The following is a 24279-nucleotide window of genomic DNA, read 5'->3' as shown; positions in this document are numbered from 1 at the left end:
TCAATTTGAAACTTAATGGAAAAAAAAAAAAAAAAAAAAACTCTCAAGGCCTTTTCAACTCAAATAACTTCCAGAGACAGACCATATTAACATTTCTGCGTCAAAAATACAAAAAAGCATGAACTGTAATACCAAATCCATAACACATGAAACAAACGCTATAAAGCAGTCAGAAACAAATAAGAGACAGCAGAAACACAAAGTGCTTTCTCATTTCGGAAGTGGCTGTGTCAAGCTAGAGCTATTTCTTTGAAATAGTAGTTCACTACAAGAAACTCACAAAAAGTACCTAACTACACTGAAGCTACTAAGAACTAGGGCTGACCTCGACTAAAGATTTTTCTGGTCGATTAGTAGTCGTTCATTTTAAGCATTAGTCGACTATTAGTCACTTGTATTAATAAACCATATAGTAAATCATATTAATGAGCCTTTAATTGCCTACATAGCCTAATAAGCGCTGAAGCACACGCAAAAAAGGCTTGCCACAGCGCATCGGCAAATATAATAATTATGAATGTGTTAGGGAAAAACAGCAAGTACACTGCATTAATGTTTTAATAATTTATTGATATACTAGTGCTTTCTGTTTTCGGTTTAAGAGATGAAGTCGGCGACACTGACTCGTCATCTCCGCAGTATGTGCCTGTATGCATGTTTCATACAGATTACATAATCTGAGAATTTTTGTTTTCTATTTGAATTGGTTCATTTAAAAGTTTCACTCTCTAGATATATTTTCATATCTGTAATAAGTCAAGAATACACAGAGTTTCGAAGTGACATGCTCAAGTTCACAGAGTCCGAGACGGCAGAAAGCACATCCTGTTTGCTTTCATTATTTTACGAATAAACGTAGAGTCTTTACAGATACGAAAAATGCATTACTCTTATCTGTATGACCAAAAATGACGAAGTATTTTAAGAGCAAATTATCGCACCAGCGCCTCCATATGTCCTGCAGTAGCCCAAGCGTGCTACTGTTCAGCTTAGTGCTGGGCGGTATGACCAAAAATTTATATCACAGTAATTCGATACAGGAGTATATCGATCGATATAGCGATATTATGATATTATATACATATTTTAAACATCCATCTACATTTTTATTAACTCACAAATGCAACCAAAATATATAACATGAACATTTATCTGAAATTTTCACATCCTGTACCTCAATTGGGACATTCACAACAAAAAAAAATAGGCCTACACTTACGCTACAGAAATGTAATAATCAAATGTAAAATAACTGCATAGTCTGCACTGTATAAATTAAATGTAGATTAATCATTTTTGATGTTACAAAGGTTATTTAGTCAGGAGCAGTGAGCACTTGTATTTTTCTTTGACAGCATTAGATTTATTATTAGTTTGCTTTCACTTTAAGAACGAAGCACGGATTTAATATAGCCTACTGATACACATGCCTTTTCTTTCTCAACTGTTTACGTTAAGACATATGCCTAACCGACTGTGTTTACTAGGATATTCGCCAAAACGCACATTTTGATGTAATTTTGTCTGTATTTATTAATCCATGCACAAAAAGCGGAAGAGAGCTCGGTATAGTATTCGCACGGTGTAGACGCGGCTGTCTGTGTGCGTGCGCAGAAAACTTCTCACACAGCGCTCGACTGTTCCGCCAACAATCTCGAGCGTCTTTTATGCTCACCTTGTGCCTTCGGGCAGTCCTTATATCGAGTCCTTATACGTGAGTTTGAACGAGAATGCACACGTTGGTGGTAATGCATAGACGGACATTATGTGAAAATGTAGACAGTGCCAAAATAAAGGTGCCAATTAATACTACAGATATCGATGTTTTACACGTGGCATCGATGCATCGTATCGTCAAACATCGTATCGATGTATCGATCCATCTCGATGAATCGTTACACCCCTACTCTTCACTGAGATATAGCAAACAGACATGCACGCTGGGCCACGTGGGTAAGACAGCACGAATAGAGACCCAGAGGGCCCATGCTTTGTTCTGCAGCCGTGCCTACTTCCTGTATCCCTGACCACAAGGCAATAATCCTGAGCTCAACTGGAAGGATGAAGACAATGGAGCTCTTCGAGGCTCAGCACGAACAATATAACCAGAGGCCTTTTAGAAAGAGATGAACCGGTCACTGCTGGTCCCTGCAGAGGCACTGAAAGTCCAGATGGATTAATGACGTTTTTGTGAATATTCTTCTTGCACTTTGAGAGCACATTCACAGAGACCTTATTAAATATATTTCTGTGTCAATGGATTGATTCACTGGTGGAATGCAGGAACAAAGTATCTACGCCAGTTATATAAAATGGAGAAATTAAAAATACAGATGTGTCCTGAAGTGAGGATTTTTTTTTTTTTTTATCTCACAATGAAAGAATGAGATAAAACACACACACACACACACACACACACACAAAACTATAATTAAGCTAATGCATTTATGATTGACTGAAATGACGAATCTAAATGCTTTTTAAATAGACTGGTCGAGTAATTAGTGAAGAACATTTCAGTTCTGATAAAAGGTGCCCAGAACAGCAGTTCATTGGCTGAGAGATTGTTGGGAGGGACGTCCTCTTTCAGTTGCCATAGGAAACCTAAACCTTCCACGGTTGCCCTAGAGACAGCAGGGTCCCATACAAAATGCCTGAGGTGTGAGACTGCTTATCTGTGTGGCTGTCCGAGTCACTTTTAGACAACATGTAAAGACCATCTTCCTGTCATGTGGAAGGCATGACTGATGTTGATTTTAATAGTAAAGCCTATATTGACTTGGTGTCGAGTGGCTTTCTTCAAGTTGGCTTCAGGATCCTGTTCTGAGGTAGGGTGTGTCTGTTCGGGCTGGTGAAAATTCACTAGGGGTTTTGATGGTTTGGAGGAACTTCTGTACATGTTTAAATTAGGAGCACATGGAGAGACAGTTTGGCCCTCCTAAATACCAGCTTTACTTAAAACTGTGTGTTACTGAATGTTCACTTATTCAGATGATATTTTAGAGTTCAAAATTAATTAAAAAAAAATTAGAATAGTTAAATTAAAGAAATTAGAATAAGTGTGTGTCTGTGAAAAAATTTGAGAGAAAAAAAGTTTGATCTTTTTAGGGAGTTATGACAAATGCAATGCAAATAAGTGTGAGCTTAATTGGAAGTATTTAACTGATTATGTTTCTCTTCCATATTAGATCTTAATCAGAACAGACATTTTTCAAATAATATTTCAATAATTAAAGGTAACATGTTTGTTTTCATAATATATATACAGTGTGTCTTAAAATAGCTGATAATCATATTAAAGTGTACTTCACATCAGAAGTGCTGAACTGACAAATTTGCTTGTTTCAAGCTATAGTTCTGGGAATGTCATTCATATAGAAGCTGTTTCCCAGTTTCATCCTCTCTCTCTCTATTATTCTCTGTGTTTAGGCATTTGCTGCTCAGAACTGTGGTCATTAAAACAGAACTGATTAAGGACCAGCGGGAGGGATGACTGATTATGTATTTATCAGCAGCCAAGAGATGCAATTAAAATTCCCCTCTTCAGGACTTTCCAATCCCCCAGGAACCCTCAATACACTCCTATTGCCCCTTTTCCTCATGCTTCATCCCTCCACACTTTTGTTCCTAAGATTTTCTTTTTATCGCATCAAGTGTTACAATTACATTTTTATCATCTTTATTTCCTCAGCACATGGTGAGGTGAGTCAGAGAGACAGGTAGATGTCTCCTTCTCCGTCTCACTCTTTCTGTCACTGTTGTCCTTCTCTTTTACTGAAAGAAAAATATTATAATGTAAGTACACTTTCAAAAAATATTGATACTTATAAAGTGGGGTTAAAAAGTCTAAGGGTGCTTTCACACCTGTAGATCGATTGCTTTGTTCCGAAACAGGGATTAAAATTATTACAATGTTGCTTTTTATTCTTGGTGCAGGTCGCTTTCACACGGCAGTTTCTAAACAGACCAAATTTGTTAATACAAGTCACACGCGAGTAAACTGTTCTCTCATTGGTCAAAATTCCACTTAGCTGTCACGCATGTCATCCGTCAGGATGGAAAGACAACAGCTTTCTTTTTTTGTAGCTGTCCTTATATTAATTTATCATTTTGAGCAGTCACGGAACTTACGTAATTACCCATTATACATTGTGATATAGCCTGGTTCGTTGGTCCGTTAGATCGGATTGCTTTCTCACTACAACCGAACCGCTCCAGAGTTCGTTTTCAATCGAGCCGAGACCACCTCGTTTAGGCGATCTCGGACCGATTGTTTTGGCGCGGATCCGGGCGCAACTGCCGTGTTCACATATGCCCAAACGAACCGAGCTAAGGGGGGGAAACGTGCCAGGTTCCGAAACAACGAGCCAGGTGTGAAAGTCTATCAGGAAATATCAATGGGAAAGTACATTCAAAATATAATTTAAACCTGGTAATACATGTTATTTCTAAAGAAAAAAAATATAACTATATAAATGTTTTAGATTTTTCCATTTTTATATATATTTTTTAGTTTTTTAAACAAAGGTGCATTAAGATGTAAAATAAGAAAGATAATCATGCAGCTCAAAAATGCTGTTCAACTTTTTTGTTATGCTGATGGTCTAGAAAAAATGGTCTCAGATTGTTGGACCATGTGAGTATTTAAATTTAAAACAGTGATCTACACTACATATACTACATTGTCATTTAACATCAATTTATGATTGTGCCAGTAATGGCTTTGGAGATGATGCTCTATGATTCACAGCACAGCATGTGGCTCTGTATGACAACGGTTCCCTTGTCTTCCTGCCCACACCTGTCTGTGCCTGTTTCTACCTACCACGTCGCTTCTATTCTACCTTGCTGGTGCTAATAGGAAACTCATCGACTGTAATTAATGTGCTGTTTTGACTGAATGAAAGATGGAGTGAGAGTTTAGTGAGAGAAGAGGAAGCGATTAGTCCCCTCAGGGCCCTACACGGCCCTCCACTGAGCAACCAGATGGTCTTTTGTGGAGTCAGTGAGTAACAGCAAGAAATCAAGGGAATGACAACAAAGAAATTATGCATATGTTAACAACAGATAAATAAATCCAAGGGACTGAGTTTTATTAGGCATTTCCCCTTAAGTACTTATCCTCTGTAGTCTATCTAGGGTATAATTTAATATTCCCAAGCATAAGTAAAAGTACAGTAACAATGACAACACTGCACCCACAAAGACTCAACCTTTTTGTTATTTACTTATTCTGTATCTACATTTTTTAAATTCTGCTCATAAAAAATCTGTCATGCGCACAAAAAAACAAAAAAAAAAACTATATACATTTTAAATATACATTTTCTAATTCTAATTGAAATCTTATTAAATATTAAAAATTTTATATTTCATATAAATGTTAAAAAATATGCAAGTAAAAATTATATTATTTTTATAGTATTATATACTGTATAGTATAGTACAGTATATAGTAGAGTATTATACAGTCTTATATTATTCTACATAATTTCTAGTAATATATAAATATTATATAAAAAGGGCTTTGCTACTTTAACTTGAAACAGATATTTTACTCCGCAAAAAAACTAAGGCTATCGCATACTACCAAATGTTAAAAATCCACATCACTGCAATTAGTGTAGTAGCTCTACACTCTCATTTTGTGACTTCCTGCTTCCTGTTAAACCTCTAAACTTGATTTAAACAGACAGATATAATGTTTTCAGCAGGTCTCGCTCTGTTTCTGTCTTGCTCCAAGGCTGTGCCTCTCCTTCAGCTGCTTTCATTAACCTACTAACCTCTCTGAAAAATGCCTAATGATGCAGGAACCCTTCAGGTATAAGACAGGCAATATTCACTCCTTCAATCCAAGATTAACCTCTCTAGTTTGAGCTCTTTTAATCTGCACTGCTTTAGACTTCTAAATGTTTAGAAGTGTTTCTCTGACGTGAGCAATTAGCTAATTACAAAGTCAAATCTATATTATTCACAGGTTGTAGAATAAATGCATAATCATTTATTCAAAAGCAATATAGATGGCCCAATTTCCAGTCTGGGGTTTTGACATGTTAGGCTAATCCATGACCCATTATCTACATCCTCATAGGGAATTCGGTCTCTAATACTGCCACTGTCCTTTTATCTGTGGGAGAATGTCTCCCCAGCAACTATTGCATGGGCTTAATGATTGGACGGGCATATGTTGCCATAGTTACAAGAAGCTCCCATCCTGCTCTGTCTTCCTCCTCTAGCGGCTGACAACTCAGGAAAAGAGCAGCTCTACACAACACATACAGCAACTGACCCTTTTATTGACTCCATCACAGCCGCTTTATGAAGTAGTATGATGTTCAGAGCACCTGACATTTGATTGTCCAATTGTTTGTTTGCTTTACTCTCCGAAGTGTTCAAGAATTTCTGGATCAACAGCCAAAGAATATGATTAAATCTATATGCAAAACACCCATTGTTAGAGTTTGGTTTATTTTGCCAAACAATTGAAATAATAAACCGATGAGACTAGCATACGCCTGGAGAAAGAAAAAAACAACATTTTACACAGCTAATTAACTCTCAGCTTTTAAAAGGGATCTGTTTTGACAGACATCTTAATGACCTGCCACTCCTGTTCAGAAGAAGCAGTGCTGAATAGCATTATTTGATTTGCACTGTAAACTAACTGCTCATGACTTACAGCTCTGAAAAGAATTTGTTGACTATGACAAAATTGTAGACGTCTATGTTTATTCAGTGGTAAAATACCATTAATTTGACCCTGACATTGAATTTGCAGATGACGATTTGCTTAAGAATTTATTAGGCATACACCAATGCACCCAGGAAAACTATTTTCATGTTTTGGCCAATATCCTATAAACTATCAATATTAAAATTCTATTCTATTTTGTCTAAATAAAAAATAAAATTTCAAATCAATCATTTTAAATGCAAAAAGTAAATTTAGCCATCCCAACATTATAACGTACAGTATGAAAATTACTGTTTTTTTTTTTAATATTAACTTTAAGTGATCATATAATATAAAAGGCACATACAATAAATATCCAATATTGAACAATACAGATAAAAAATAATAATACAATTGTAATTTAATAAACATTACCTCAAGTTATTAGGTTTGAAAATCTATACCGTAAGCTGGCGAGTGCTTATTGCAATAGTCACCAGTAACTGTCCATAAAAACACTGGCTGTTTCAGATAAACGTCCTCCCTCTTGGAATTCTAGGCACTACTTTGCCAATTTGCTCAGAACAAAGTTCTTATCATACACAAAAGCAATGGTGAGAGAAAAGAGTTCAAGTGGAACTGTAACTTACAGATAGTTCACTCAAAACGGAACATTCTGTCATCATTTGCTCATCATTTTATATATTTTGAAAAATGCTGGTAACCAGACAGTTTTGGTTACAAACATGTCCAATGTATGGATAAAAACACTGAAGGATCTCTCAAAATATTTACTTTTATGTTCCTCTGAATAAAGAAAGCCATATGGGGGTGAGTAAATGATGACAACCTGTCTGACAGTTTATGGATGGTGCTCATACTTGTGAGTCACCCACTAGAGGCTCAAGTGTAGGTGAGCTGGTCTGGATATTTATTGTTCCATGACGTTTCACTCAGACATACTGTCAAGCATTCAGCTCAAATGCCACACTCTTCTAGTGAAAAAGCAGCAGATCTGGTTAAAGAAAGACCAGAATGTTTCTAAGAGAAGATAAAATTATTCAAACATATTCTCTCTTATATAAGTATTTATCTTTGCAATTGTCATGCTGTCTACTCAATTAATTCGCCGTTTTTAATGGATTTAAATAGCAAGTGGCCACTAACTGAAAATTATTCATTTAAACCCATGAAAATTAATTTATAGCCCACAAATATATTTAAATCCCTCAGTCTGCTGCATATATGGATTTATGAAGGTTTATGAACCTTTTATGTAGGTTATGAAGGTGATGATAATTTAGTAATGTACAAGTAATTTTACTGAAGCAATGCATGCCATTTGAAAAATGCTAGCCTAAATTTGACAGTAAATTATTTGACAACAACACCATATCTACAAGTACTTCAACACACTTACAGCAAATGATGAGCATTTAAATGTCACTGCTTTAAAAGTATACCTGTGCTACCCATTTTTATAAGTATCACTTATTTTGATATTATGTTATGTAATGCAATGACATTAATACTTTTATAAGTGCTGTCCAAATACATTACGGGGCCACTGTATGTCTCTATTATATCAATAGTTGCACAGCTGTGTTCATTATCTCTTTGCATTCATGTAAGAGAGAGAGAAGAGCCAACTAGAAAGCTAGTAAGGACTCAGAGTCAGGAGGTCAGGACAAGTGTGTGACTTACATTCCCTGCTGAGAGCTGTTAGAATCCAATCTGACTTTTACTTGAATAGGGGAAATAAATGCACAACCAAATAGAGATTTAATGAGTTTTCTGTGCCTGCACATCTAACGAGATGCCCACTATAGTAGTGCAGAAACAAATAAAATTTGCCCTTGCATGAACAAGTGTGTGCATGCATGAATGTGCATGTGTGTGTTTGAGAGGGTGTGTGTACACAATAGGATGAAATAAAGCAAAATAATAAATCTCCAGAATTGTTGCAAAAGCCGCCTCACTATCTACATAGGCAGAATAGGCATTTTAAGGTGGCATCCTAACAAAACCTAATTTAAAACACTATATAGGCAGCAACTCACCACAAACAGCACTCCGCATGGGAGACTCAACACATAATCAAATCCAATAGATTTAGCATGTTGCTAAGCTAATGGTGCAGCACTCTAGTATGAAAATGCAAAACATATACAAATAATGGGCAATAATATCCATTTAATGACACTGACTTATTTTTATCAGTATTTTTTTTCTTTCATTTCTCCCACTTTGTCCACCATCTTGGAATTATTTTTTCACCGATTACCTTCTCTACATGCAATTCTGCCTTAATATTAGGTCAAAATGATTATAATATTTAAAGCAGTCTTGGCATCAGTAGCATGTCCAAAATAGCTTAAAATGCTGTCTATGCAGGCAATTCACTAGGTTTTTTTTTAATGGAGCTTATGACCGTTTATGTTTGACTGTGGACATGTGCATGCATACACAGGAAGTGAATACTGCTAATACCCCTGGCTGCCTCCCCTTTACACAAACTAACCATCAGTGTGTCCTTGGAAACAGCTGGTTCTCTCATACCTGTGTGTACAGCATCCGCCTCTTTTCATGGCCAAAGCCTGGGTAAACTCCCCCTGAAATTGTCTCCACTGCCTCAGCTTCAGCTGTATCTACATGACCTTGGCCCACATGTTTCTTCCTGTGTGCTCGAGTGCTTGCTGTTTCAATTAACTAGACTATAATTCCAAAGGCATATCCTTTTCTTGATCTCCTCCTGTTTATAAAGGCACGTCGTCAAGTAAAGCCAACCAATGTAATCTACTTGTTTGTAGCCCAAACCAAACAGTTCTATTACAAACTATTGATTTTACTCCGGTTTCCAAGTCAGTCATGGATTCCAACAGCCAAAGCATACATCTTGCATGCCTTTTGAAATAAAAGCACAACTCAGATCAATAAACCAAGGCTCATTGGAAAAACGTACCTTTTTTGTAAAACAAACAAACAAAAAACTACCTGTAAATAATGCAATGAGAACTAGTGATAGTAAAACACCAGCAACTTTTACTTCTCAAACAAAGTGAATACAGAGGCTGATTATTGATTAATAAAGACTTATTTTGTGTGGTTTCGTGCACAATACTATTTTATGACCTCAAATAACTTTTAACATTGCAAGATTTGTAAACTAGGTGGTACGGTATGTTTTCAAACATGATAGAGCATTAACCTTTTAGAGCCACTCACCAGACATTTCATTTTCCGAACTGCCACAATACAATGACCAATGTAATAAAACATTGTCAGATTCACTTTTATCTGTTTCGGATTAAACTAAACATGCTTTTAGTGCTACACACCAGTGCTGGCTAGTAACCTATTACATGTAATCTGGGTTACGTAATCAGATTCCAAAAATAAATACTTAGAGTATATTATATTTTAAAATGCTTATAATCAGATTACAGTTATTTTTTATGGATTACATGATTACATATCATTCACACAATGACAATTATTCATAATATTATATTATATTCCCAAATGTTTCTGTCAGCCAACCCCCTTAACATAAAATATTTACTTGAAATATCTCTGAGGAAGTTAAAATTTCTAATAATTTAACACATTCACATGTTTACAGTTCTCTGATGTCAGTTAATGGTCACATTGACATGCAGGAAAATAAATTATATATAATATATATATATATATATACACACACACACACACACACACACATATATACAGTATATATTAGGGGTGTAACAGTACACGTATTCGTACCGAACCGTTTCGGTACGGGTCTTTCGGTTCGGTACGCATGTGTACCGCACAAATACAGTTTTTCTTCTTTTCTTCTTCTCAGGAAATTCAAATAATAAATGGTGTTTTGACCGTCTTTTATGTGGCATGACAGACTGCTGTATAAACGCCTTAGAGAGCTGCTTCTGGGACGGTTCAGAGACGTGCTGGTATAATCCCAACACAAGCACTGAGTAGAGCAGCCGCGATCAGCTCCGGTTCCGGTGTCTGAGCCGTGACGCCCCTCAGATCTGTGCAGAGCGGAGCGCGAGTGAACGCGATCATTCCTTCCTCTGTACTACTAGTTTTAACGCGAATAAACATGACTGAACATCTCATGCCTCATGTAATTGCTCAATCAGTGTTTCAACCGCGGAAAGACATCAACAATACAGCATGGAAATAAAATGTCACGTAGCATTTAATTTACCTCAGCAAGTCATCAGTGTCCACAGCTCATTAGTTCACTGGAGAAATGAAGTCTAGAGAGGAGCATTCTGCGAAATATTACACCATATACTCATTATATTTGACCGAATACTTTCCGTACCCACTGTATATATGTATATATATATATATATGTGCTTATACTGTTTTTATTTTACATTATGATTTAATTAATTAGTAGGTTTTTATCAACTCACTATTAACTCTCTGTCAGCCCACTAATGTAATATTTACTGCATTTTATGATGTTGATATCAAAAAATGTAACATATTTTATTTTTCTCTGCTTTTTTACATCAATATAGTATGTTTAACTCTTTCCCCACCAGCGTTTTTTAATATAGTTGCTAGCCACCGCCAGCATTTTTTATATTTTAAGCGTTGTCTCTTAATTGACAGGATATCTCATCAATGGCGGGGAAAGAGTTAATGGTAAGTTTAAAACAAGTAATATAAAATTAAACAAGTTTGATAAAAAAAATATAAAAGTAATCTTTTCTGAATACATTACCTAAAATTAGTAACCTAGATTACGTTACTAACTACAGTTTTCATCATGTAATCTGTAATCAGTAACAGACTACAATTTGTAAGTAATCTACTCAGCTCTGCACACTCTAGACATTTCACTTTGAAAATGTCGCGAAACAAGCTAGAACCAGCGTAATAGCAATATTTTGCAGAAATCGGTTACAACCGGCGCATTTTTCCACTGAACCTGTATTGAATAACATGCAAACTCAGTAAACAAACAATAACATTACGATCATACAAAATTACAATTCAGCTACGTTTGGTTTTTAGCTTCAACAAAAGGGCTGATAGCAGACTGTCACGTGTTTACGAACACCGGCAACTGCGACTCCAACATGGCCCCTCTGACCTGTGACAGCACATGCTGAGTGAGCTGGGATTCTTGTGAAACACCCCACAAATGTTGCCCCTTTATCCAATTAACTGGGCCTCAAAGCCCCACGGCTCATCAGCACACTCGGTTCTCCCATCCAAACAAAACTCACAGCACGCACAGAAGCCGAGCCGTCAGTCGCAGAACTGTAAACAAACCACCGCGCAACAATGAAACAGCAACGATGCTGGAGATACGAGCTGTCGAAGCAGCGTTTGGACTTCCTACACATATAGCGCACGGCTAACACACACACAATAATATACAGCGCGAATCGTGAGATAAGGGGTGGGGTTGAGTAAGAGGTGAAATACATTATTGCTCAAGGCAATTTTATGGAAGATAAGGGCAGCACTCGGAGAGTGGGCGAATTTGATAGAGAGAGGACGCAAAGGGGAAAAGGACTGTTATTGTTGAGTAACTTCATGTGCTCCAAGGCAACTCGTGATGTCATAATGGAGGGAGGGAAACTGCCATTCTCTTTCAATCGCTCCCGCCTCGCCTCTCCATCTATGAGCCCCCCCTCATCCCCCCCAACTATGCCCTAGGGTTTGCTATGGGGGGCTGCTATTGGCTGTCGGTTTGATAGTGTAGCTGAGAATAACCACCAACCAGGGGCAGGGTGCACCCTCCACACGGTTTCCACAGCAACCCCTTTAAATGCAACGCAGGGACCATGTGGCAACACCAGTTTGAGTGTAAGCAGGGAAAAGTAGCACAAATGCAACCTTCATTAAACCGCAAATGAGCCCATCTCTCAAGGGTTTTACTTCCACATTTTTAATCTAACATAATCTAAAGGTGACGGTACCTGGTCACATCATATCCACATTCGTTTTACATTTTAATTGCGTGACGTCACTAATGTCACTCATAATTGAGGGCAGTGCCATGGGGCATCACTGAGCTACCATCTTGACAATGTGAGGCCAGAGGATCTCATTACGCAACAGGTTCCTACTTCAGACAGCCCCAGGAGCACAGCCAGCATCATTAAATCAGAAATGCACTGCTTCTAACCACTCATGCCAAACTGCTATTAGGTCAGAGGCAGAGAGCTCTGCTTTAGTTCTTAATGAAGTGCCATTACTGAACGGAATCTATTGGAATTTGTATATCTGACACAAATCCAAGGCAGTACGCAAGTTTTTCCCATAATTAAAAGATGGTTCTGAGAGGTCACAGTTTAGAATGCATTGCACATGGGCAAAATACTCTTACCTTGGCAGGTGAAGCATTTGATGTGGAAGTGGACATGCTGCACTCGTACCACCTCTCCTTTGCACACCTCCCGGCAGCGAAAGCAGTGGATTGGTCCGGAGCTCCGTTCACTGCTGCATGAGCTTTGCTGATAGGGTACTATTAGGAAAAAGACAAAAAGGCACTAAGTAACGAACGTTACATCATATATCGGCAGTGTTGGGCTCATTACTCCAAAAATGTAATATTTTACTCATTACTAGTTAGTCCTTTCAAATATTATTACTTTACTTATTACTACCAGCCAACAGTAATTAGTTACACTACTAGTTACCAGGGAAAGTAGTATTATTACTGTAATGCATTATTAGTAACTAGTTACTGCCCAACACTGTTTATTGGCAGGGGTGCACATAAGTGGTCCGCAGGTCTGCATGCGCGACCAAAATAAGAAATGCGCTGTGTAAATTAGTTCAGAGTGCGCGTTTGTGTACCGACATGGTTGACAGCTGTTAATGCACAATTACTATTTTAGATCGACAAACTGTACTGTATAAGATTTATATTCAAACTGAAAGCATAAATCTAGGCTACCCGCTAACGTTTTCAAAGCACAATGCAAAAAGGTGACATTTCATTCACTGACGCTCTACAATCGGCAGCGCTAAACCCGGAAGCCCATTTACTTGCTTGCCGGCAACCCGCCAAAATAGCTTGCTGATTTTAAGTTTGAAAATTAAAAATTTAAATAATTCAAATTAAAAATAATAATTAAGGTTCAAATTCAAATAATAATAATAAAAATATTAGCATTTTATTTTTAAGTTTACTATAAAATAATTGTATTTGTATTTAATACTCCCTTTTTATTTTTAAATAAAATAGTATTATCACACTTTATTATTTAGTTTATTATTTTATTTTTAAAAAATCTAAATAAAGTGCAATAATATTATCACTATTATTAATTTATTATTGGGTCACTCACACCATGTGTCATGTGAGGACCAAACCAAATCTCCAGGTTCTCATATGAGAACCAGGCTGAAAAACTTATGTGCACCCCTGTTTATTGGAACCTTATTGTTGGCTGATATTAAATTTTTCTTTATCATTTCTTATGAATCATTATTTATTAGTATCGGCATTGACATTAAATGAATGTTGTTATTGTTAACTAAAACTAAAACTATTTTTAAAAATAATTTTCGTTAATTGAAATAAAATACAAATATTAGATTTAGAGAAAAAGAAAGACAAATTTAACTTAAAGCAATCACATTTTTACAAAGGTTTCCTTTTTTTATTCTTTCTTTATTAAACATTTTAGATTTATAACTATTTCAGCAGAGCCCGAGATCTGCCCATATACATACATCTATATATATATAAAAAAACAAGGGGGTTACAAATGTTTCCTGAGCTACTAACTGAAAATAAGTTTGTCGAAGTCCTGAAAATTACTAAAACTAAAACTGAAATGCAAGTAGTGTAAAGCTAAATAATTAAAGCTCAACTAAAGCTCAAACTAAAATTAAAATGAATAAATAAAACTGAAAATATAAACACTAAATGTTCAAATTATTAATTAATAATTCATAATAATTAATAATAAGAGCAATAATGAATAATATTATTATTAACATTATATTAATAATAATTAAAAATAAAAGTGCATAAATAATACTAATACTGAATATATACCGTATCTGCAGATATTTGGATATTTAATTGTGCATGTTCATTTCCATTTTTTATTCTCCCCTGTATACTTTCCTCTGAAATCATCTAATGCTCACTTTATCTTTAAAAAAACGAATAATTTAATAGCATATTTATTTATTTATTTAGTAATTTTATAACACTGTTAAAATCTCAAAATGTCTCAAAATGAATATCCATTTTTCGTACTGTAATATAATGTTGTGATGCCTAAACTGACTGAGTTTTAATGTAGAGAAAAATATTTGTCTTATTTTTAAATTGTCTCTAAAAAAAAAAATTTATCATTTCGCTAAAACAAAGTAGACATCATTTAATATCAGCCATAGAACAAAAATAATTATACTCTTATCTGTATCAGCCTGAATTTCAATATTGGCCATGTGTTTGTCTAGAGTACAGTGTGTTAAGGCAAAAGTAATGTATTTTGCACTGTGAAACCAAAAATGTCCTCTAAGCTGTATTTGTTGTACCTGTACTACAGCTTGAGTTCTTCGTTTGTCGTTATAATGGGCCTGAGGGTTACCTAAATAATTTCCTTCACTCTCTCTTTCTGTGTATTGATGGCTGGAGGTTTTGTGCTGATTGCCTTCCTATTAAAGATGCATAACAGGCGTTCAAACACTCAGCCAGTGAATAAATCAATTACTGTGCAATCACTGTAGCAAGTGTTGCTCTCGCTTTAGTCTAAACGGATTTAACTGGGGGGAAATGTTGAAAACAGCAAGGGCACATGCCCTACCCTGATCTCCAATGTTTCAGCTACAATCCTGGCAGCAGGGCAGAACTGCCGGGCCTGCGATCAGATTCTTCAGCACCATGTTCCCACAGCTCCCTGAGAAACAGAGCCCGGTGACAGCCAGGAACACACGTTAAAATAGTGTCCGGCCTGGTAGAGCATACTGGGAACCAGGTTTTAATGAGGGTTTTGTGTGCATGTTGGAAAAGACAAACGTAATCAGCGAGCACAATGTGTCATGTCAGGAAGTGATACTGATCAGTGCAGGAAATTTCCTTATTTTTCAACAATAAATCATTATTATGAAGTGCGCTCACCTGAGCCTGAATTTTTAGGGATGCACCAATATTAAAATTCTGCCCAACACATATAATCCAATTAATATTTTCATGTTATAGCAGATAACCAATAAGTTGCAGATGAAATGTGATACTATTTGGTCAAAATACATTTACAATAAAACACTAACTACTAAAATCAATCATTTTAAATGCAAGTGAAATTATAACAGGGAACAGAATACGAAAAATTCATTTTGAGATTTGCTAAGCGTTTAAATAATAAATAATATTGTAAAAATATTATTGAAATATCTATGCAATAAACACTTATATATTGATATGCCAGTCAAGTATCCGAGGGCTGACTTTTTTACTGCAACAAACAATGTCTTGTACTAAAAGCTACTGAATTTCAATATTATTTGGTCAAAATAAATAAAAAACAAAACAATAATAACTAAAATCTATCATTTTAGAGGCTGCAAGTGAAAATAGGCATCAAAACATAATAAACAGAATACAAAAAAGGTTATATTCATTTTGAGATTTGCTAAAGATTACATTTAACAATGTTATTCAACTACAAAAATAAAAATAATAATAATATTGAGAGCTGAACATTTTTCAATTCAACAAACAATGACTTGTACTAGAAGATCACTTCACAAATTGTCATTCTATTGGAATAGAGAGTTTCATTGACTTTTCTACATCCACAGCTGAAGAACAATGATCCATTAATGCTGTTATGCCTCCTCCAGTGGCTCAATCTCACACTGGTAATAGTGTAAGCACTTATTCCTTTGACAGAGCATCACGCTGCCTGGCCGACTTCCAGAGCTGTTTTCTGAATTGTGTGTGTGGCCCTCAGTTCTGCAAGACGCTCTGAGCCCAGTCTTTTGTCAGTGTGTAGAGTATAGTACAGTCGTGATGCTGTTAAAAACAGATAACAGTCACACAAGAGAAAATACGAGATTTTGTAGTATCACAAAACCAGGAGCATTTTATGGTAATGTGTGAGAGCTACTTCCCCCAAAGCTTTGCTTTTCTTTGTACCTCAAAGCGGCCCATAAGCTTTCACATACAATAATGCTCAGATAAACAGAGGTGACAGCTCAAAAGAGAATGCCATTAAAAGACTATATGTCTTTCAGGCATCACTCATCTGTCATTTATGGGTGTCGCTGTGCTAAAGGAGGGTGGGTGTAAACAGGCTGTGTAATCCCTGCTATATCACATGCACAGAGATCATGGGAGGACATGCACACAGGATTAAAGTTTTTAATGGCACCTACATTAGATACCTGATGATACCACTCATGTTTTAGTGGAAAGTATTAATATAATGGAAGCTAAAATCCAGATTCAAATGAATTATACAAAGAAATGTCTATTATTAATAAAGAAATTACAGTCTTCACAGTTCAAATAAAAACAACAAGATCCTCAAACCCCAAAATAGGTCACTCTGAATTTTCTTACATTTTCAATAGTTTAAACGTGTTGCCACAAATTCCTCTCGGTTTGCACACACACACACACACACCTCAGTTATAAAAATGAACTAAATGCTTGATATACACAACAAAAAATGAGATTCAGAGAGGCCTAGTTCTTCTGGGAAACTTCAGAGCACTAATGTTAAGCAATATATAGCAAAGGACCGGTAACATCCGGCCCATGGTGTAAGGCGATAACCACAGGACCTAAGGGGCCACTGCTATTTCTGCCCTCAGCGGAGGAGCCTCCTGCGGATTATAGTCACACAGGATTGTGGGAGAGTGGAGGTGACAAAGCTGCTCTCAATTCCTCCATAGCCAGGCAGAAGAGAGGTGTAAACAAGAGCTTGTGGCCAGAGTCCACTTATCCTTCACAGTAATGAGCACTGGGTGAAGACCTTTGACTAAGTAACACTCCTGCTTCCATAACAGAGTCAGAACACTTACTTGCAACAAGAATAATACTGACCAGTACTAGAAAAATATGTTTTTGGTGGTTGTTAACAACATGGTACTTGAAAGTTTAAATAATGTGTGTCATTACTTGCTCAGTACAATCAGATTTAGCATATCTAAAACCATATAAAATAGGATCAACTGTATTTACTTTAAACTTGTGGCTGAAATACCTTATCAGTATATTTGATCAATGTTAAAAACATGCTGTTTAATATTTTGGTGGAAACCATGATTTTTTTTATTTTCATTGTTATTTGTGGAACAGAAAGTTCAAAGGTCTTATTTTTGTATAAATGTAAGTCTTTCCTGTCACTTTTGATTTAATGCTGAATAAAATAATTAAATTATTTAAAAATATATATAAACTTTTGAATGGTAATAAATGAATATGTTAACCCATTCATTGTTAATGACTTTTCATTACTTTTAATTAGGGATGCACCGGAATAAAAATTCTGGGCCGAAACCGAATATTCTAGGATTCACTTTGCTGAAAACTAAACCGAAAATGCTTTTTAATAATTATTTATTATTTTAATGATTTTGAATAATATTTTTATATAAAAAACTTTGAATGATTTAATGATACTGAATTAAAAAAACACGAGCCAGTAAAATAGTCAGACTTTTATGGAAAGTAAAACAATAAAATTGGAGAGAAAAAATATGAATATTAATATCAATCTATTCTTTTTATTAAGTTCGATGCAACAATCAAATTTAACTGATTTTTTTTTTTTTTGCTTTTCCGGTGAGCATGTTTTTTTTTCGGCTGTTTTTCTGTTTCGGACAAAAACCTAAAATGCTATTTTCGGCCGATAATTTTCGGCAGCCAAAATTTCAGTGCATCCCTACTTTTAATCTTTATTTTCGCATTAAAATTATTTGTATTTTTGTTTGATAGTGATCATTTCTCTTTTATATTTTTAAAAAGACAATTGAAATCTTTCCCCCTGAAACCTGCGTAAGAAAAGTGGGGGTGTTGGGTGTTCAAAGACCTGTTTGCAGTACGTGGGCCTCTGGAGAACCTGACCAAATATGATATATGACTACTGTTACATTCAAGCCAATGTTGCTGTAGCAACAGGAGCTGAACTGACCCTGTCAGACAAATGATCACTCAAATAAGCCAAACCCAAGGTCAGATAGAATGAGGTCTGAGGGCCTCAAGGACTTGCTCCGGCCTTCGATCTGCTCTCAGGGTTACTAATGATTTGGGATTTCAACTAAGTTTAGAGAAATGTGTTGGGTCAGGGTCATCTGATGAACATCCCTAGTGTCACTCTATGAATTATCTACCTTTATATCTTCAACAGGAGAAGATTCCTTGGATTCTTTAATTGGAGAGCTTTAGGAAGCTGGATTGCAAACATTTACAATAACTGAGAATCAGCTGGAATTTAGCATTTCTCATTGAGCTGGAAGACAGTACTAGGATGTTATACCAAAGATATAAGCTTGGCCCACTAACAGAGCCTGCCAAAATCACTCTGATTTATAGGAAACAGGAGACTATATAGAAGATAAATAACACAGAGGAGTACAAAATCTACTCAAGAAAATGCCATCCTTACCAGTTTAGAAAATAAAAATGCTGAGTAATGATCAAGAGATCACGCTGAAATAGATATTAAAGGTATTCCCCTCTATGCAAATATGTTTGTCAAAGCTGTGTCTTAATTAAGTAGCAGTTTCTTGTACATTGTTATAATAGCAAGGAACCACAATCCAATTAGCACATGTAGACACTACAAGTAGTACTATTTCTTTGTAAAACATTTTCTATAGCACATGCCCTGCAGTTATTGTACTGGAATAAGAGTGAAAAGCCACTCTGTGTCCATCTACTGGCTTTCATATCTACATGGTCCTACAGAAAGAGCTCCATCAAAGATATTACCCTGTATATGCAAGCCAGGGGAAATGCATGGAGAATTAAATCTTTAGAAAGGATCTGTAGGAAATTCAACGCTGACTAGTGTTAGCATGCTGGTGCTTCTCTTTTGTTCCCAGTGCTGCTAAATACTGGTGGGTTACAGGAATGACAAATGGGTGCTGACGCTGGGCCGGACTGCGCTCCAGATGGGATGAGAGTGTGTTTACGGTGCCATGGTGGGTCTACGTCTGCTGACACACTAGCTCAGATCAAATCAACTCCCAGGTAGAGCTTATGCATTATGCAGATAGATGCTACAGAGTAACATCAAGGCAGATGCATAGTGCATAATATTTAATCTGGGAAGCCACCATTATAACTTGAGGGGGGCCGTTTTTACACTTATTACTACTTTTTGCGAAATAATCATTAGATTATAAAAGTTTTGGCCACCATGCAAAACCAAAATTGAATCGAATGACCTCTATCCACCTATTATTACATCTTTAATACCCCATGGCGAAGATCAAGTTTTTAACAGTGTCTATGTAATTGAAAGTTTCCATGGAGGGATAGTTCACCCAAAAATGAAAATTCTGTCATTAATCATTCACCCTCATGAATGAATCGTTCCAAACCCGTAAGATCTTCTTTGGAACACAAATTAAGATATTTTTGATGAAATCTGAGAGCTTTCTGACCCTGCATAGACAGCAAAACAACTACCACGTTTGTGGTACTGTCGTGAACACACGTCGAATTCTGACACAGAACGACAGAAGAAAGACATTGTTGAATAAAGTCATTATTTTTGTTTGCTTTGCACACAAAAAGTATTCTCGTAGCTTCATAAAATGAAGGTTGAACAACTGATGTCACACATGGACTATTTTAATGATGTCCTTACTGCCTTTCTGAGCCTTGAACATGGTAGTTCCCTTGCTGTCTAGAAAGCTCTCGGATTTCATCAAAAAATAACTTAATTTGTGTTCAGAAGATGAATGAAGGTCTTACAGGTTTGGAATGACATGAGGGTGAGTAATTAATGACAGACTTTTCATTGTTAGGTGACCTATCCCTTTAAAGATTCTTCATGGAACATTAGATTCCAATAAAGAACTTTTATTTTTAAGACTGAACTACTGAGCAAACTTTAAGTCACTTAATTAATATTCATGAGCCGAACTGAGTAATCATGTGCCCTCCCTACCCACTGTTCAAATCACTCCTGCATATAATTTACAAAGCAATTTTTGTGATTAATAATGGGCTTTGTCATAATGACAGTAAATTAATCCAATGTTTTCTTGAGCACATACCACATAATAAGCTAATTCTATATGCTAATACAATGACAGTTAATTAAAATGATTTTGTTTGTTCCTAATATCGATTCATGCTCATTTTATTAACACAAACTGTCAAAAGAAAAAGTGCATTCATTTTACAGAAGGCTAAAAAGGGTGCCGCAGTTGCAGATAACTCTTGTATGGAAAGTGTTGTTGACGAGGTCTGAACATTGAAGGCAAGTTGGGTTCCACCTCATTGCTCTCCACCGGGCTGGCATGACAGGACAGTGGTGACGGAGGCACTTCTGTAAATGTGTGTGCTAGCGTGTGATTGATGTGAGGGATGCTGAGCCGTGAATGCTGACACAGGAAGAGCAGAATAGGTTGACTTCAGGAACCTTAGACTAGACTCACACTCACATTCACTGGCCGATTGTTATGTCACTTAAATAATATTCATAAGTCAGGCTTATACAATATGTACCCCTGCTTTCCTTTTCGAATCCGTCCAACGCCCCTGATAATAAACAATCACTATCTATCATTTACTAGAATCTCTAAGGCATAGAAACCCTTGATATTCACTCAGGAGGATCAAATGGGAGAAAAAAGAGAGAAAGAAAGACAGAAAGCACAGGGAATGGAAAACAGATTGAAAGAGCATTCCGCTACTCAATTGTTTGTCTGTTCTCTCAGTGGTGCAGAAAATAGAGGGCAGGTGATAATGGCAGTTGACCATAAGAAATGTAGGGAGCAGCAAATGAAGAGAGACCAAGTGACCTTAGTGTAATTGCTCTGCATTTTCACTGGCTCAAGGCAATCATGCTCAATGTAGTGTACAACACGCCATTGTGCACAGCTACCACTCCATTCAAATGCCATATGTCTACATGAGTGGCTATCAGATAAGTTTGAGGCTTTGTATCAGTCGTCCAGTTTGGTAGGGACTTTCTACTTAAAAAAAAAGATCATGTCTATTTTACAAAGTAAAAATATCTGATTATGTGCATGTTCTACAAAACACTCCAGGTCTCTTGTGGACCAGGCATGCCTGTTCATTTGTTGGTAGCTCTCCAGCTAGACCTTTTTTGCCATGAGACACAACCTGGCCACTGCACTCATTCCCTTGCCATCTGTCTGCAGCTGAAAACACTCACTTTCCATACGGTAGCACACTGGTAGCAAACCCATCCCCAGCTGACAGGCAAAACGCTTTAAAAGAGTGAACAAGGCAAGCTCAATTGGCTGATGTGACATTGTTTTATCAGAGTGTGCTGGTACTGTGAGTGGTGTGTCCTGAACTAAGGGGAGAATAGTGGGGGGATTAGTTCAGAGCGTTGGACACATGTGGGCAAAGTTTGTCCATCCGCTCATCAGCTGAGAATGCAATTTAGCAGCTTGCTGCAAGAATGCAAACCATTTCTAATCGCAGAACAGCATGGCATTTGCCAAGTAGGTACAACAAACGGGGAAAAAACAGCTCTGTTGCCCATCGGCTTTGTTCTTAAGGTTCTGCTGAACTTTTCCCATAAAAGGATCATTATGAAAAGCAGTGGTCATGCCCTTGCAACATCAGCTGACTGAAGCACAAGCCTCAAAAGAGAGCTGGTCACCAATATGAGCTTGTCTCTCTCTTTCATTCTCTGTTGGTGTTCGTGTTTTCATCTGACAGATTTCAACAGCATGTAATCAGTAATGATGATTTAATTATTATGATTGGATGAGAGCTGAATGAATGCAACCAAGTGTATCTGACTGGCATTGAACTAGACACCACGTTTTATAACGTTTCTCCACACATTTTATCTCCAAATGGACATTAGTTTGTCAGAATCATTTTCTACTGCTTTTTGAATTGACAGATTGTGCAATTTCTTTCATGACCAAAGTCAGTTTCTACAGAGATTAAAGGAATAAGTCCTCTTTATCAATCCTGAGCACATTAGGCTCATTTGTAACACTGAATAAAAAAAACATAATAGTAACAATAATATTATCAATAATAATAAACTTGCTCTTATTATTATAAACGTCACATCAAATTAAACTATTAATATTATATTTATAATAAGAAGCAAGCATTATTATTATTATTAATAATATTATCATCATTATCCCAAATACCTGATTCAGTGAGAATGCATTTGGGACAGGTCAGGAGCAAGAGGTCAAACGCTTGAATAAGACAAATTGCTCTTATTTTACAAGGTCAAGATAAAGTTTATTTATTTTTATCTGCTTCGATTATTTCGCATTAGTATTTCATTCATCTTTGCAATTAGACCAAGGTAACAACAGCAAGAATTTACTCACCACTCGTGCTCATGATGCTGAGACAATAATCCAAGAGTAAAATTTTATATCCAGACAGCAGCAGTCGCCTATTGTTCCACCGATGAAATCCAGTTATTGAGCCTCAGCTTGAAGTCAGAGTCGAACCGTTAGAGTGGGATAGAAACTCGAGGAATAATGAACAAAAATATTAAAGCTCCCAATGTGATTCCCGGATCACAGGAGGGCAGTGATCACTTGGTAATAATGGAAACGGTGGTCTTAAAGTACTGCACCCCGCGAGTGCAGTGCTGACAACCGGCTTCAAATAAAGCGGAATGTTGCCTAGTCACATTCCATGATATGCTGCCGTTTCTCGCGTGTAGCCTGAGATTCACTCAGTGTTGCGTACAGTGGACAAGGCGCTGTCGCTGTACTCTCGCGCTCGCATCTATGGAAGCGCTCGCCGGGGTGACGTCAGCGAGCGCGGAGCAGCGTGTTTCCTCACAACACATCTATTCTGCAAGCGCGGACAGTGCTGGAGGAGACAGATTCGTTGATTATAATGGCAGCGCAGTGTTTTTGTCTTGTCGCCTGCGGCGGATTTGAGGTGTGAGGTCATGCAGGGGGAAAGTTGAAGGGTAGGGTGGGTTTTCGCAGATTAGGCTACGGCATTTACTGTATATAGACGTATAGCGCCCTCTTATGCAGAGTTAGAAAAAACACAGTGTAAATACAGCAGACAAAATTGGCTTCATTTAGGAACCTGACAACCAAACAAAAGCTTCTTACACTATGACACTATGACTATGACATTAACCCGTTTAGAGCAGAATTATGTTCCAGAAAAATAAAAACGACCACGCACGCTTTATTTCTACTCTTTAACTTCAGCCACAAATGATAGGCTAATCGATATAAAGTGCAGTTCAATAATGTTCTGTAATGTAATACTCATCTTATATAGGCTAAATAAAATATGGTGTAGCCAAAACAACTAAATTATAACTAAACAAAAACAACAACAACAACAACAACTGTAGTTTAGACAAATATAATAGTCAGAATTATGCCATGTTTTCTGCCTTGTGCTAAGGTCAAAAATATTATTTTTAAGCCAAAAATGAGCTAAA

The 24279-nt window shown here is 36.6% G+C and overlaps 1 protein-coding gene across 5 annotated transcripts in view; it reads right to left on the bottom strand.

Moving 5' to 3' along the window:
• LOC107669080 (actin-binding LIM protein 3) overlaps positions 1-23747 on the bottom strand; it is a 58816-nt gene extending 35069 nt beyond the window's left edge. For all 5 annotated transcript variants that reach the window (XM_016461178.1, XM_016461179.1, XM_016461180.1 and 2 more), the window contains exons 1-2: positions 23189-23747; positions 13032-13169 (exon numbers count right to left, since the gene is read on the bottom strand). In XM_016461178.1, the coding sequence (XP_016316664.1) occupies positions 13032-13169; positions 23189-23201 (151 nt within the window). In that variant the 5' untranslated portion in view covers positions 23202-23747. The remainder of the gene's footprint in view (positions 1-13031; positions 13170-23188) is intronic.
• Between the last annotated feature and the right edge of the window lie 532 nt (positions 23748-24279).

The sequence above is a fragment of the Sinocyclocheilus anshuiensis genome, unplaced genomic scaffold, assembly GCF_001515605.1.
Source record: "Sinocyclocheilus anshuiensis isolate Anshui unplaced genomic scaffold, SAMN03320099.WGS_v1.1 scaffold124, whole genome shotgun sequence".
NCBI classification, from domain to species: Eukaryota; Metazoa; Chordata; class Actinopteri; order Cypriniformes; family Cyprinidae; genus Sinocyclocheilus; species Sinocyclocheilus anshuiensis.
This window is presented reverse-complemented; position numbering and strand designations above follow the sequence as displayed.